Source organism: Pseudophryne corroboree, chromosome 10 (genome assembly GCF_028390025.1).
Source record: "Pseudophryne corroboree isolate aPseCor3 chromosome 10, aPseCor3.hap2, whole genome shotgun sequence".
Lineage (NCBI taxonomy): Eukaryota > Metazoa > Chordata > Amphibia > Anura > Myobatrachidae > Pseudophryne > Pseudophryne corroboree.
In genome coordinates this window covers 172,940,426-172,957,787 of record NC_086453.1, presented here as the reverse complement: position 1 = coordinate 172,957,787, position 17,362 = coordinate 172,940,426, and the positions used below count along the sequence as shown (strand labels likewise).

Below are 17,362 nucleotides of genomic sequence, written 5' to 3'. Positions count from 1 at the left end.
GCTCTATTGTTCTGGCTTTGGAGCCCAAGGACTATATGGTATCCCTGAAGATACAGGATGCTTACCTGCATATACCTATTGCAGTGTCGCATCAGCAATACCTGCGGTTTGCTATTGGCAACCTACATTTTTAATTCCAGGCCTTACCTTTCGGTCTGACTACGGTTTCAAGAATTTTCACCAAGGTAATGGCGGTCATGACGGCTCTACTCCGCCGTCAGGGTATCAGGATCCTGCCATATCTGGATAATGTGAAAAGAAAAAGGGGATCCCCCGCGCTCACTCTATACAAAGTTCAGGCACACATAACTTTGTTAAAAGATTTTTTTATTTTATTGTTAATGGTTAATAAAGTTTTTCAGAAATAAAAAAATGTTTTTTAAAACTTTAAGTTCATATATAAAAAAGTTGTTTTGAAACTGTAAATTCATATATATATAAAAAAATTCATAAATATAAAAAAATTATTTCTATATGAGAAAAACTTAATATATATATATATATATATATGTATAGAAAAAACCTAATACCGGTATACAACAGACATATAAGACAATACAAGATAGTGGGAAAAAGGAGTAAAGGAATAAATATATGATTATTCGTCCAGAGGATGTTGGTGTCTGCCGGCAGACAGATCAGCTGTTCACAACGGCGGTCCGGCTTGCAGGCTTTTCCAATCCGTTGCTCCACAATCGACGCGTTTCACCTGCGTAATCAGGCTTCGTCGAATTGAGACATAAGTCTCCAGCACGGGAAGACATCCATAAGGTTAGTGGGGAAAAAAGATTTGTCACAATATACACAATATACCCCCTAACCCACGGAGAACTTTCACACATCAGTCTACTTTCCCTTCACTAGAGGGACGTCCCCTTCTGCATAAGGACGAGCTGAGCACCTCTGATAAAGACTTGTGTATATACACAGATTGATACACGAACATAATAGAGACATACAAATGGTGCATTCTGAGATACAAACATCAATAGGAATATAGACAGAGTAAAACGCTGAAGCGTGTCTGTCTAAATAATCATATATTTATTCCTTTACTCCTTTTTCCCACTATCTTGTATTGTCTTATATGTCTGTTGTATACCGGTATTAGGTTTTTTCTATATATATATATATATATATATATATATATATATATTAAGTTTTTCTCATATAGAAATAATTTTTTTATATTTAGGAATTTTTTTATATATATATGAATTGACAGTTTCAAAACAACTTTTTTATATATGAACTTAAAGTTTTAAAAAAACATTTTTTTATTTCTGAAAAACTTTATTAACCATTAACAATAAAATAAAAAATCTTTTAACAAAGTTATGTGTGCCTGAACTTTGTATAGAGTGAGCGCGGGGGATCCCCTTTTTCTTTTCACATTATCCATAGATAGGGGGAGTGGACAAACCCCCTTTTCTCCCAGCAGCCACTTTATAAACAAAGTGGTACTAGCGCAGCCCCCAACCCCCAAATATCCTGCCATATCTGGACAGACTTGTTGATCCTGGTGAACTCTCCAGATGTTCTCCTCTGTCATCTTGAACTGATGGTCCAATTCCTGCAAGCCCACGGGTGGCTCATCAACTGGAAGAAATCTCCCCTGGTCCCTGCTCAGAGCATGGTGCACTTGGGAGCACTATTGGACACCCACAGCCAGCGGTTGTTTTTGTCTCTGGAGAAGGTCCTGAAACTTCAGGATAAGGTAAGATGTTTCCTCTCTAGCCCACGTGTGTCGATACACTCGGCGATGCAAGTACTAGGCCTCATGGTGTCGGCTTTCGACATGGTAGAGTAGTACGCTCAATTTCATTCCCGGCCTCTGCAGAGGTTGATACTCTCCAAGTGGGACGGCCTTCCTCACCGGATCAGGGCTCACATGCTCTCCTTGACTCCAGAGGTCCGCTTGTCACTGAGCTGGTGGCTACAGTACCAGCAACTGAGCATGGGTTGTCCCTTCTGGATCTCCAACTGGCTACTTCTGACGATGGATGCCAGTCTTCAGGGTCGGTGGACCAGGGAGAAATCCCTCCTCCTTCTGATAAACATTCTGGAATTGCGGGCAGTGTTTAATGCATTGACACTAGCCCTGCCTCTAGTACAGAACAGACCTGTTCAAGTACAGTCGGACAACGCCACCATGGTGGCGTACATAAATCATCAAGGCGGCACTCAAAGCCGCATGGCAATGATGGAAGTGTCAAAAATCCTTCATTGGGCGAAATGCCATCTGCCGGCAGTGTTCATTCCGGGAGTCCTCAACTGGGAAGCGGACTTCCTTAGTCATCAGGATGTACATGCCGGAGAGTGGAGTCTTCATCCGGAAGTCTTTCAAGTCCTAGTGGGAAAGTGGGGCCTCCAGATGTAGACCTGATGCCATCTCGACACAATCACAAGGTTCCGGTCTTCAAGGGATCCTCAAGCAGCGTTCGTGGATGCACTGACCATTCCATGGAACTTTTAGCTGCCGTACGTGTTCCCTCCGGTGTCACTTCTGCACAGGGTGAAAAGGAAGTTCAATCAGGAAGGAGGAATACTACTTCTAATCGCTCCAGTGTGGCCCAGATGGCATTGGTTCTCAGACCTGCAGATCTCTCGATAGAGCGTCCTCTTCTACTTCCACAGCGCCCAGACCTCCTCATTCAGGGCCCTTTTGTCTACCAGGCCCGGCTGGTTTTGACAGCGTGGCTCTTGAAGCTTACGTACTGAGGGCCAAAGGATTTTCTGAGGCGGTCGTTCAATCTATGTTGAAGGCCCGTAAACCGGCGTCTGCTCGGATTTATTATAGGATCTGGAATTCTTACCTCGCCTGGTGTGCGAATAACCATTATGACGCATACAAGTTCAGTACTGCCAAGCTTTTGGCTTTCCTGTAACAGGGCCTGGACTTAGGCCTGGACTTAGGCCTTCGTCTGGCCTCCCCCAAGGTTCATATTTCTGCCTTGTCGATATGGTTTCAGAGAAAGATTGCGACTCTGCCTGATATTCATACATTCACTCAAAGCGTTTTACGGATTCAACCTCCCTATGTCCTGCCTAGGGAGGCCAATCCCGGGGCATTTTTTCAATCCTGGGATTCGGGATTGAAAAATGCTCAATCCCGGGATTGCAGTAGGGATCAGTGTAGGGAGCAGAGAGAGTATATGTGGAGGGCAGCGAGGGGTGGAAGGCAGCGAGGGAGGGAGGGTGGATGTCGGAAGCAAGGCAGGGTGGGTGTAGGGAGAATGTAAGGAGCAGGAAGGGAGGGTGGGTGTAGGGAGCAGCGGGACAGTGGGTGTGTAGGGAGCATGTGAGGAGCAGGAAGGGAAGGTGGGTGTAGCGAGCAGGGAGGGTGTCAGGAGTAGAGAGCGAGAGGGAGGATGTCTGGAGCAGTGAGGGAGTGTGGCTGTAGGTAGCGATAGTACTTACTAATTGGGCGGGCCGCGGGCAGCAGCCATGGACACACACACACACTGACCGCGCTGGCCGCATTTCAAATGTAGTGCTGGCCGCCAGCCAGTCAGAACTGGCAGTCCGGCAGCCAATCAGGAGCCGCGTCCGCTGCCGCGTCCCTGATTGGCTGCCGGTCTGCCAGCTCTGATTGGCTGGCAGCCGGCGCTACATTTGAAATGCAGCTAGAGCGGTCAGTGTGTGTGTGTGGAACTACCTCGCTGACAGCCGGGCAGCGCTGAGCTATAGTGCTCAGCGCGGTGTGGTAAAAACTGCGCATGCGCACTCTAATCCCGTGAATCCCGGGATTGGAAGCTCCAATCCCGGGATTCAAATCCCGGCATTTTTGGGCCTAAATCCCGGGATCCCGCCGATCACTTTCCTGGGATTGGCCTACCTAGTCCTGCCTGTGGCTCCTTGGGATTTGTCTGTTGTTCTGGACGCCTTACAAGAGTCTCAGTTTGAACCTCTTGAGTCTGTGGACCTTAAGTGGCTTACTCTTAAGGTCTTGTTCTTGCTGGCTATTGCCTCTGCTAGACTTGTTTCAGACTTGGGTGCCTTATCCTGTAGGTCTCCCTTTCTGATTTTTCACCGTGACCGGGCATTGACCTCTCCAGTTTTATCCTCCAAAGAGCGGTCTTTGGATGTGGTATGGACTCTCCGTATTTCTTCTCTTAGGAGATCTAAATCCCTCTTTGTCCTTTTTGGTTTTCACAAACGTGGCTGGCCTGCTAATAAGCAGACCTTGGTCAGATGGATTAGTATGGTGATTGCACAAGCTTTATGTACAGGCTGAACCTCCAGCTCCTGCTACCATCAAAGCCCATTCTACTCGGTCTGTTGGACATTCTTGGGCGGTTCGCTGTGGGGCAACCCATGAACAATTGTGCAAGGCGGCTACGTGGTCCTCAGTGAACACGTTCATAAGGTTCTTCAGCCTCCCAGGATGCTTCCTTTGGATGCCGGGTTCTTGTGCCCGCTACAGTGCGTCCCCTCCATTGAACTGTTCAGTGCTTGTCGTTCCTGGTTTGACATCACAAACACACCCAGCGTTCGCCCAGACACTCCTCCGTTTCTCCAGCCACTCCCGCATTTTTCCCAGAAACGGTAGCGTTTTTTCACACACTCCCATATAACGGCCTGTTTCCGCCCAGAAACACTCACTTCCTGTCAATCACATTACGATCACCAAAACGAAGAAAAAACCTTGTAATGCCGTGAGTAAAATTCCTAACTGCATAGCAAATTTACTTGGCGCAGTCGCACTGCGGACATTGCGCATGCGCATTAGCGACTAATCGCTCCGTTGCGAGAAAAAAATAACGAGCGAACAACTCGGAATGACCCCCATAGATTTGTAGACTCAGTTGCACACAAATATACAAGTATCATATTAATGTATATATTGCTTTAAAACATTCAAAGGAGCCGGGATTGTCATATATTTAAAAATACATGTTTTATTCCTATATATAATTGACCAAAATAAAAATTGATATATGATATTAAATTCCTTCAGTAATAAATATATCTATTTTGTTTCAAAATGTCTTTTGAAAGGTTTATAAGTGCACATACTCTGAATTAAGTATTAGGGGTATATGCAATTGCGGTCGAATTCCCGAAATTGTCGAATTTCGGGTCATTTTCGCCAAAAAAAAAAATCGTCAATGCAATTCAGTGCTTTCCGTCAAAAAAACGGACTTTCAAAATTCGACTTTTTGAAATTCGACTTTTTGCAAATTCGACTTTTCTGCAATGATACAAGTGCTGCAATTCGACAAAAGCATATTCAATTCAAGTTTGGAAATTCGACAGCAGTGCTTTTAGACAGCAAATTCGTCATTTTCAATCCGCCACACTTTGGAGGGTGAAACCAATAAAAAAAATTTAAAACATGTTTTTTTTGTGGGTTTTTTTCGTGGTAATATCAGATCTATTTATATTAGAAGGGATTAGGTACTTGGTTTGTCTTTTTTGGAGGCACAAGTATTATTTATATATTTTTAAAAATAATTTTTTTTTTTTTTTACAGATGGAATGGTGAAATCCCTGAAAAAAATGGCGTGGGGTCCCCCCTCCAAAGCATAACCAGCCTCGGGCTCTTCGAGCTGGTCCTGGTTCTAAAAATGCGGGGGAAAAATTGACAGGGGATCCCCCGTATTTTTAAAACCAGCACCGGGCTCTGCGCCTGGTGCTGGTGCAAAAAATACGGGGGACAAAACGAGTAGGGGTCCCCCGTATTTTTTACACCAGCATCGGGCTCCACTAGCTGGACAGATAATGCCACAGCCGGGGGTCACTTTTATACAGTGCCCTGCGGCCGTGGCATTAAATATCCAACTAGTCACCCCTGGCCGGGGTACCCTGGGGGAGTGGGGACCCCTTCAATCAAGGGGTCCCCCCCACCCAGCCACCCAAGGGCCAGGGGTGAAGCCCGAGGCTGTCCCCCCCCCATCCAAGGGCTGCGGATGGGAGGCTGATAGCCTTGGCAAAATGTCAAGAATATTGTTTTTTCCAGAAGAACTACAAGTCCCAGCAAGCCTCCCCCGCAAGCTGGTACTTGGAGAACCACAAGTACCAGCATGCGGGAGAAAAACGGGCCCGCTGGTACCTGTAGTTCTACTGGGAAAAAAATACCCAAATAAAAACAGGACACAGACACAGTGACAGTAAAACTTTATTTCATACGTCGACACACACATACTTACCTATGTTCACACGCCGACATCGGTCCTCTTCTCCAAGTAGAATCCACGGATACCTGAAAAGAAAAGATCAATATACTCACCTCAGCCAGGGTCCAGAGATAAATCCACGTACTTGTTAAAAAAAAAAAAACCGGACACCCGACCAACGGACTGAAAGGGGTCCCATGCTTACACATGGGACCCCTATCCCCGAATGCAGAGACCTCTCAGAGTGACAGCTGTCACAGAAAGGTCTCTAAAGCCAATCAGGAAGCGCAACTTCGTTGCGCTCACCTGATTGGCTGTGCGCTGTCTGAACTCAGACAGCGCATCGCACAGCTCCGTCCATTACTTTCAATGGTGGGAACAGCGGGTAGCGGTGAGGTCACCCGTCGGTCAGCGGCTGACCGCGGGTAACCCCCGCAGACGGCAAAGTTCTCACCATTGAAAGTAATGGAGAGGCTTTGCGATGCGCTGTCTGACAGCTCAGACAGCGCACAGCCAATCAGGTGAGCGCCACGGAACTAGCGCTTCCTGATTGGCTGAAGGGACCTCAGTGACAGGAGTCACGTGGTGTCCCGGCATTCGGGGAAAGGGGTCTGATGTGTAAGCATGGGACCCCTTTCAGTCCGGCATGGCACGGGTGTTCGTTTTTTTTTGTTAACAAGTACGTGGATTATCTCCCGGACACTGGATTGAGGTGAGTATAATTTTTTTCACAGGTACCCCGGATCGTCGGAGACTGTGGCAGTCGGCGTGTCAACATAGGTAAGTATGTGTGTGTCGGCAGGTGTGTAATAAAGTTTTACTCTCAAGGTGTGTGTGTCCTGTTTTTATTTGGGTATTTTTTTTCCAGTAGTACTACAGGTACCAGCGGGCCCGTTTTTCTCCCGCATGCTGGTACTTGTGGTTCTCCAAGTACCAGCTTGCGGGGGAGGCTTACTGGGACTTGTAGTACTACTGGAAAAAACAATATTCTTGTCATTTTACTCAAGGCTATCAGCCTCCCATCCGCAGCCATTGGATGGGGGGGACAGCCTCGGGCTTCACCCCTGGCCCTTGGGTGGCTGGGGGGGGGGACCCCTTGATTGAAGGGGTCCCCACTCCCCCAGGGTACCCCGGCCAGGGGTGACTAGTTGGATATTTAATGCCACGGCCGCAGGGCGCTGTATAAAAGTGACCCCCGGCTGTGGCATTATCTGTCCAGCTAGTGGAGCCCGATGCTGGTGTATAAAATACGGGGGACCCCTACTCTTTTTGTCCCCCGTATTTTTTGCACCAGCATCAGGCGCAGAGCCCGGTGCTGGTTTTAAAAATACGGGGGATCCCCTGTCAATTTTTACCCCGCATTTTTAGAACCAGGACCAGCTCGAAGAGCCCGAGGCTGGTTATGCTTTGGAGGGGGGACCCCACGCCATTTTTTTCCGGGTTTTTCCCCGTTTTTTTAATTTGCGGCAAAATCCGGCAAATCGGCCGTTTTTCGCCCGCGGGACTGTCGAATCCGTTTTTCATTGAATATGGTGAATTCCGGCAGCCACCTGCCGGAATTCACCTGTCGAATTGTGTCGAATTAAAAAACGGCGATAATTTGCCGCGATTCGCCGTGAATTGCATATACCCCTTAATGGTAAACACATGTGCCTCAATTTCTGTTTGTTTCTGTCCAAATATACAAGTATCGCCTATCAAATTAATTGTGCATCCTAGTCACATCACATTGCTACCAAGACACATTTTCAGGGGAAAATGTTGCAAAAAAATATGCGCAGCGCAAGCAGAGTCTCACAGGACCTGGAGCACTGAAAGGCACTGTTTACATGCGACTGCAGCAACGATGTACAATACTATAAGCCAGGAATGGTAAGAACTGGGACTTATCAGTACTATTGGTAGCATGAAACATGAGAATTAGACATGAGAATGGATACCACAGATGCAAAGGGGGTTATGTACCATGTACCATTAGAAGAGTGTGATTAAATTTGATGCAAATGTATATAGGACTTTAACAGTTAAAAGACAACCTTTTGTCTGAACATTTTCTTTTTATAATGTTTCAATGAATTTCAAATACACTAATCGTTTTTGTTTTACTATTTCAGGCCTCAACACCATACAGCATAGATTCCGATTCCTTGGGAATGGATTGTATAATCTCTGGAAGTGCCTCTCCGAACCTGGCTATCAACACTGTGACTAACAAAGTAACTACTCTATTCAGCTATTCAGTACAACATACTGTTGCATGGTCTCCCAAGTCCTACCTCCTTACACATGTACACACCAGAGCTGTCAGCATGCTACCTTTTTATAATTTTTTTTTTTTTTGAATCTGACTATATATTACACAATATCCCCATTTAACAAGTGCCTCCATACAGTATGCATCGCAGTACGCATTGGTTTTGCATAAAGACAGTCTGGTTACTGTAATTTAAGGTGCCCACCTTCTTTTTACGCGTGGGAGATGTCTATGCTCAAAAGAAAAAAGACAACCTACTACTGCTTTAGCACCATCCAAATAAGTAAAAATACAGCTCAGTTTATTCTTGTTCATGGCTTTAAATAATTGAGACTCTAGGGGCAACAGTATTATTACTCTTGCAGCAAGGCTGGAGGACACTGGACCATGGAGTTGCAGATTGGGCTGGAGCTTGGCACTTAAACTACTGTAACTTTAAAATCTAAGCTCCACCCCCCTGCAACCTCACAATGCCAGTGTTCTGTAAGTGCCTCCAGCAGTAGGGCACATTCTGGGGAGGCAGCCTCTTCTATAGATAGTTTATTTCTAATTTTATTTGTAACTTGTTTTTCTTTTTAGCGAGGTGCTGTTGCAGCAGACAGCGAGTAAGGGGGGGAGCAGCTACTGTCATCAGCCTCCGTGGCTGGCCTTGATGCAGCTGCACTGGAGGGAAAGCTTAACTTCAAACTCTCCACCACCGCTGCCACCAGGTCTTAGTGTCAGCTTCCCATAGGGAAAGCACACACAGGCAGCCCTAGATGAACGCAAAATCAGTGTTTTCCCCGGCGGAAGGGGAAGTACACTGGGAGTTGCAGGCGTTGCTAGCAGAGACCCCCCACAGTACTCCAGTTCTTTTGTGCAGACCCCCGGGATAGGAAAAGTGTGCACCCTCATCCTTTTACAGGGTGGTGAGTGGCATCATTGTCCAGGAAGGGCACCATTTTGCCAGGACAAGGAGAAAGTAAAACTCCCTAATCTAAGTGTGCCACACACAGACAGACAGCTGTTAAGCAATGTAAGTTCTTTCCCCTCACAGGGGAGTAGCACAGTATTACACTGCAGCCACGGAGTCAGGGGCGATGCAGTCTAACCTGCTTTTTCTACTATTGAGCAGCTCCTAGAAGGAAGACAGTGAAACTTTTCTGGACCCTGCATGCTGGGTTCTTGGCTGGTGCATGTGTCTCCTCCGCTCTCTCAGCAAATCTAAGTATTGTATTTGAGCTTTTTTTTAATTATACTATTATTGCCTCTGCTGTTTCTGTGGAATTGTGCAGTTACTCAGTAACCTGTGATGTTGTTAGCTGTGTCTAACGATTTGTCGGCCTTTGCATTTGCTATACATAGTGTGGTCACATGGGAACTACGAGGGGTGAAGCCAAACCCGTCAAAGAAAAAACGCTACTGTGGCTATTTCACTTACAGCCATGGTAATCTAGAATTACTGGTGGACAGGTGTACTCGGGGGCATTGCTCTTAGTCAGTCAGTGAACTTTTTTCTTTTGTTACCTCTATGCGTGGCTCCGAGTCACCTGCTCCTGGCAGTGCGACTACTCAATCTGTACACCCTGGCTCCATACCATTGAGTGTTCAGTGTCATGGTTTTTGTTAAAGCAGATTATTTATCTTATATAATACCCTTTATGAGGTCTAAGAACACTGTACGCTAACTACGTATGAAGTACCGTAAGGGTACGCACGTTGCGTAACAATCGCTTAGCCGTGGTCGAGACGCTCAAGCGTTACGTTCGCTCACGGCCAAGAGATCACTGGCAGGCACGCTATTGGCTGCCGAATACCGTAATGATTCGCTATAGCGATGCGACCGCTCGAGACCACGAGGAGATCACCAGCGGCGCATACGCTCACAATGTAAAACCTTTATATCTAAACCATAAACAGTGTATTATGCAGTAAACCCTTTGTGTAGTGATATGGTGTAAATGCAACACAGTATAACCTTACTAGCTTAAAAGCAGTTTGAGCGTCACCGACGCTCTGAGAATACTTAACTCTATAAGAAATACACAGATACCTGGGCTTAGGGTCCAACGCCTAACATATATATATTTTGAATGATATACTTGCAAAAGAATTAATACAAATACAAATCATACACTACAATATAACATAGACTAACTAACCAGGTAACTACACAGTAAATACAATACAATTAAGTTTAAGAGAAAAATGAGAGAAAGAGAAGAGAGAGAAAGATATGGCCCATAATAACAAGAGAGAAACAGTATGATTACGGAGAAAAACTTACGCACAAAGGAAACGATCGCATGCGCCTCTGGACATCCAGCTCCCGATTTTCAGCAATGATAACCGTTGAAGAGTGAGAGCTGGATGTGATCGGCCTTTCTATTTATGCCCCACACACAATGCAATTCAATGGTCCCTACAATCTCATTGTTCATTGGACACAGGAATTCCTCCTCGCATTATAACAAAAGGTCATAGGTTGATTCATACAGGTGGGCTGTGACTATTTCCAACAGCTCAGGTGGGAGGGAAACTGGGTTTCCCGCCGCATGGGTAATAAAGTGCAAATAAAGTAAATGTTCATAAACTTCTTATGTCCATAACTATTCGCACGAGCGATTGATCTGCTTCAAACCAACACCGGAATATTTCTAATTAAATATTCTTCCGATGGATACTAAACACCACTGTATTACTCCTGTCTGACCCTTCGTATCAAACAAAGAGGGATTTCTCTGTTCATGAACATTCTATATTAACCAAACTTTCAGAATCTATCAAAGGGACCATGATCTAAAAAATACATTATATAGTGAAAATATGTAACGATTGAGTCGCACGCTACGATCACATAAACTCTACCGTAAATACGCATACCGTGCGCCTGCGGGTGCCCGCGACTGTGAGTATGCGCACGTACGGGAGAGCGTACGCATGCGCAGCACGGACCTGTGTGAGGTGCAAATATGGTAGTGTGCATAGAGATATTTTTCTGACTTTGACATTTTGAAGAGATTTCCTCTTATTGAAATGCTTTTTCAGGTATCCTCAACTGCACACAGCGCATAAGCGTCTTCCTCCTTCCAAGACTCCGTTGGGCGATTCTTATTTGGAGGATGAGGAGGGTGAACTCACGGAGACTGGCTCCATCCCAAAGGTGACAACCTAAAGTCTTCCTTCATTCCTGGCGTAGAAGACCTTATTGCTGTGGTTCAACACTCTCTAGACTGTTTGGATGTGGATTCCAAAGCCGAGGCTGCAAATCCATTCATGAGTCTGTAAAGGAAGGTTGTTACTTTTCTGTCTTCTTCAGATTTCTCCAATCTCAGTGAGGAGGCTTGGAAAGTGCCAGATCAAAAGTTCTCTGTTGCACACACATTTGCTTCAAATTATACACTTCCGGCAGATCATGTTTCCAACTGGAAACTGCCTTCCACAGTTGACGCTACAGTGGAGCGTTTAGCTAAACACATGGCTCTTTCTGTTAAGGGCTCTGCATCTTTAAACATCTGCTACATTAAATATTGGATGTTTGTCTCAAGACCATTTTCATAGGCTCCTGGGTCATCATCCGACCTTTTACTAGCCTTGACGTGTGCTGCACAAGCTACAGAAAATTGGGCCATTAAACTCTTTGTAGTCCTTCACAGTGATTTATCCAGGAATTCTCTACTGAAATTGCAGAATATCTTTGCGGTGCAGCTCAATCAGAACTGGATGCCGTTATTGCCCAGGCCACTGGTGGGAAAAGTACTTTTCTTCTGCTGGTTGCCATGTTTTCTATTGTTTCACTCCTCTTTTCAGCGTTGAGCATCCACTAAATTTCTCATACGTCCTAGAGGATGTTGGGGACTCCAAAAGGACCATGGGGTATAGACGGGATCCGCAGGAGACATGGGCACACTATAAGACTTTGAATGGGTGTGATCTGGCTCCTCCCTCTATGCCCCTCCTCCTCCTCCAGTTAGACTCTGTGCCCAGAGAGACTGGACACACACTAGGGGAGCTCTACAGAGTTTCTCTGAAAAGACTTTATGTTACTTTTATTATTTTCAGGGAGACCTGCTGGCAACAGGCTCCCTGTATCGTGGGACTGAGGGGAGAGAAGCAGACCTACTTCTGTGAGTTTCAAGGCTCTGCTTCTTAGGCTACTGGACACCATTAGCTCCAGAGGGTCTGATCACTTGGTTCGCCTAGCTGCTCGTTCCCGGAGCTGCGCCGTCACCCCCCTCACAGAGCCAGAAGAAAGAAGCCGGGTGAGTAAAGGAAGAACAGAAGACTTCAGTGATTGCAGAAGACTTAAGGGTCTCTGAGGTACCGCGCAGTGGTCGCGCTGCGCGCCATTGCTCCCACACACAAGCGGCACTACAAGGGTGCAGGGGGGGGGGCGCCCTGGGCAGCAAAAATACCTCATATACATGCCTGGCAAAGAGGTATACAGTGCATAGGCACTGTATACTGACCCCCGCCAGTATAAAAAAGTAAAAAATTAGCGGGACTGAAGCGCGCAGAGAAGGGGGCGTGGCTTAGCCCTCACAACTCTATACAGCGCCATTTTCTCCTCACAGAGACACTGGCCCCGCCAAAACACTGAGGAACAACGAACAGTGTAAAACGGAGGGGGGCACAGTTGTTTAGTGCACTATGGGTTCACATATGAAGCTATATATATATATATATATATTGATAAAGCTAATTATTTATCTTCTAACATTCACTATATATTGGTAAGAGACTCAGTACGCAATGGGCGTACGGGGTACCGTAATGGTACGCACTTAGCGTAGCAGACGCTAGGCCGTGGTCGAGACGCACGAGCGGAACGTTCGCTCACGGCTCATGCTGGGTATCGAGCACGCTATAGGCGGCCCGAGCACCGTATTGCTACGCTACTAGCGTAGCGGACGCTGTGTCCACGAGAGGAACACGAACGGCGCAGACGCTCGCAGGATGACACACAGTAAACCTTGTATACAACACAATGAAAGGCTAAGCCTATACTATAAACCTTTGTCTTGTAATGTTAACACAATGTAACGCTGATTAACCTCTATTACATAAAAGCTGCTTGAGCGATTGAGACGCTCAAAAACCCTCTATACTAGCTAGAGAAACACAGACACCTTGCTGAGGTTCCAACACTTTTACTAACGAGATTTAGCTATGTAAAAAGGGGAAAACAGTTAACAGCTTATACACTACAGCACTAACATAAAACACCTAAACAGAATAACTGAAAATATACAATATACAACAGCGTCTTAATCCTAAATAATAACAGAGAGCGAGAGAGTATGGCAAATACAAACAGAGAATAAGTTGGTTACAGAGAAAAACTTACACACTGGGGAATGATCGCTAGCGCAGTCCTGGAACCAGCTCTCTAGTTAGTCAATGATGAAAACCGTTGTGGAGAGTAGACTGAGCAGGGCCAGGCTGGCTGTTCTTATATACACTACATACAGTACACTACAAAGGGCCCTACAATCTCATTGTTCATTGGACACAGGAATCTGTCTTCACATTATAACAAAAGGTCATAGGTTGATTCGAACAGGTGGGCTGTGACTATTTCAAAATGCTCAGGTGGGAGGAAACCTCAGGTTTCCCGCCGCATGGATAATGAACTGCAAATACAGTAAATGTCCATAAACTTCTTATAGACATAACTATAAGCAGGAGCGATTAATCTCTTTCAAACCAACACCGGAATGTTACTAATAATATACTCTACCGTTGCATACTAAACACCACTGCTCAAAACCTGTCTGACCCTTCGTATCATGTAAAGAGGGATCTCTCTGTCCATGAACCAGTTACACTAAACAAACTTACTGATATTATTAAGGGGACCATAACCTATAAAATACATTATTCAGATTAACTATGTAACGATCGAGTCGCCCGCCAGACGCACACAAACTCTACCGTAAATGCGCACATCACGCGCCTGAGCGCACGGCCGTGGAGGCGCCGTCACGCAACTGCGAATATGTGCACGCACGGGAGAGAATGTGCACGTGCAGCGGGCAAGCGCATGGGGTTAGTACAAGGCATCATAGGTCGCTATATTTTTCGACTTTGACAGTCCACCCTTTGGCAGTCACCAATAACTGCCACTTCCTAAACAATTCAAACAGAAAAATATGTCATCATGTAAATACCTTTTTATGATTGGGTAAAGGGAGGAGAGGAGAAGGTGGGAAAAGTATGACCTAGTGAGACAGTAAAAGCATGTGTGTATTAGATCCATGTTTGAGGGGTCATGTATCATCGTGCCGTACGTGTTCTAAATCAAGCTTCGAGGTATTGCGAAGTATACATTTGAATCCTTCTTATCCCGTATCAAGGGTCCGTGGATGGGCTGTCAAACTCTACCGAGCTCTTTTCGGCTTTCAGTTGCAACAAATGGGGGAGCACATTTAGTTGATGATACATGAAGGGGGGGAACATGTGAATGCTAATATGTGAGAATCACCTGTCGACTATGTGGGATACTGCCTGGAGGTTGTAGAGATGAAGATAAGAAACAATCGTTTATAAATGCAGTCGTAAACTATGTGAGTTTAAATAAACAGTCGCCGATTGAGGTCTTGTCTGATGTCTTGTCTGATGTACATGTTGTCTGATGTCTCTCGTTGCTTTTGCTGTAAATAGCGAGCAAAAGCTGTTCTAGTGTCCATAAAATTACAGTCTCTAAAGTATTGGGCTTTCGTAAAAAGTTAAAGTCACTAGGGATATTGGGGGTCTGTGACATAGTTCATCAATGGTCTGTATAGAAGAGGTTGTCAAATTCTTCTTCCATGCGGATGTCTTTGTACCTTGGAGGAAACCAAAGGAGAAACGGGTGAAAGAAACGACCGTGGAATCACATTTTCATCACAACATTGTCTCTATCGTTGGGTCATAAATCAAATTAGTTGTTGTTATTACAGTGTCCTCGCTCCTCAGACTCATCACTCTGGTACTACCTTTACACTTCGTTAAAGTCCGAACACATCTAAATATCAGACCAACCAATATGACGACTCCCAGAATACACAAGAGAAATTTCCCTACATCCATTATAATACCTTGGGCCCATTCTCCTAAACCAGAGAACCAATTTCGTGGGTTCAACCATGACACCCAACTGGTCAGCTCATTACCCACAGCAGCGAGTGTGAGATTGTGTTTACTTCGAAACTCCCACTTCAATTGCAAAATGTCATCCATCTTTTGGTCTATGACCTCGGCCGGGTCCTCAGTGCTGTTTGTAATATACGTGCAGCACTTTATTCCATACTGAGTTGCTAGGGTAACACAATACCCGCCTGTCACTGCTGTGAGATAATTGAGAATCATCCTATGCTGAACCAGCTCTGTTTTGTAGGCTTGTAACTCTCTCCCAGTATACCTGAACGTGTCGTCATACATTTCGGTGATATTGTCTAACAAGTTTGCTAGCGCAGATATATATCTATAATTTATCACTCCTCTGGCGGTACGAGTGATATCTAACGCGAGTAGGAATTGAATTCCGGTGGATTCATGGATCAGATCAGATGCCGGATGCTTTGTCCTCTCTATCAGGTGCCTTTTAACGACGTGCTCGTAATGAGTGTGAGTATAAGGAGCTTGGGCACCGCGGTGAATGTCTTTCATTTTGATATGGGATACAGTCATTACTTCAGGCAGTACTTTTCCAATGTAACACAATCCCTCTGAGTTTGGGGCAAGCCACTTATACGCCTTTCTCCCGCATATGAAATATGCATCATCGGGGAGAACATATGGGACGGAGTGTGACATGACCATGTTACAAATTTTCCATGGGAAATCTCCTAACCCTAACTCTCCCATCTGTCTAGTACACGTATCCGATTGTACGATATGTGCACAGTATCCTGGTGATACTTCTCCAACTCGCATGGTCCTACTTCCTAGAGTGTACCTATACCGGAAATATCTTCCACTGTTGGCTATCTGGCGTATAAGCTCTGTGTCTATGGGCATTCTATCGGCTCTATATGAAAATGTCATGGTTTGATTACTCCATGACACTTCCCAATTTCCCGGCTTTCGGGGATTGGAAATGTTAAAGCATACTAAGGACTTATCCACATGATATTGGTGGAGCTTCAAACTAGGAGGACTAGAGATATTAAACCTCTTGTCCACCGGCCTCCCACCACTTAACTCAAGTACCTCTCCTACAGTTAAAGGGAATGGTACTAGTCCTGATTTGCTATGACCTTGAGGTACTTGAGAGCATACCCAACAGTCTGTCTGGTTTAACACTTTACCCACTAAGGAGTGATAGTCACTCAATGGATGCTGGTCCATGTGGACATTAAAACTGGACTGACATTTCTTGATGCACCCATCCTCAACTATATTGTCACAATGCCTACAGATGCAGTTCTCTTCAGCTAACAATCCTTCACAATTCCTTCTATTGTCAATGCTACCAGATCGTTTTCAGATACTCGCCTTTACTCGGTGATTATGTTGCTCTTGGAAATCTACGCCTCCATCCTGGTCATCAGAACCCATTCCAGATCCTTTCTCGACCTCCATGGTGCTCTCACCGAAACAGACTGCTCTGGTCAACATCATGGTCAACAGGAAAATCCGGATCACAGTCTCTTGGGACAAGTCCATCTTATAGGAGGAAAAGGAGAAAAATAAGAAGGGGGGAGGAGAATAGGAGGGAGATGGGAACTGGAGAAAATAACAAAAGGGGAAAAGAAATCTGGCTCGACAAACTCCTCCAGTCTTATTATTCTCAGCGCTCAGGTGTCGTCTCAACCTTCCCGGAACAGACACTCTAGTGATACAACCTCTACCGTCTGTTCTTTATCACGGGACCTCTCTGGGTCAGCAACCTTTTTACAATGAGACGAATGGACCCAAGTCTCTCTCTCGGCAACCTTCAATGCTGTCGTGCTGGTCAATAAGACTTGATATGGTCCTTCCCATCTGTCAATAAGGCAACCTGAGCGTAGAAAATTCTGTATCATTA

At 45.4% G+C, this 17,362-nt stretch overlaps 1 protein-coding gene across 3 annotated transcripts in view; it reads left to right on the top strand.

The window, feature by feature from the left end:
- Positions 1-17,362, top strand: part of FOXJ3 (forkhead box J3) — an 886,133-nt gene that overhangs the window by 586,223 nt on the left and 282,548 nt on the right. For all 3 annotated transcript variants that reach the window (XM_063942940.1, XM_063942939.1, XM_063942941.1), the window contains exon 6: positions 8,234-8,335. In XM_063942940.1, the coding sequence (XP_063799010.1) occupies positions 8,234-8,335 (102 nt within the window). The remainder of the gene's footprint in view (positions 1-8,233; positions 8,336-17,362) is intronic.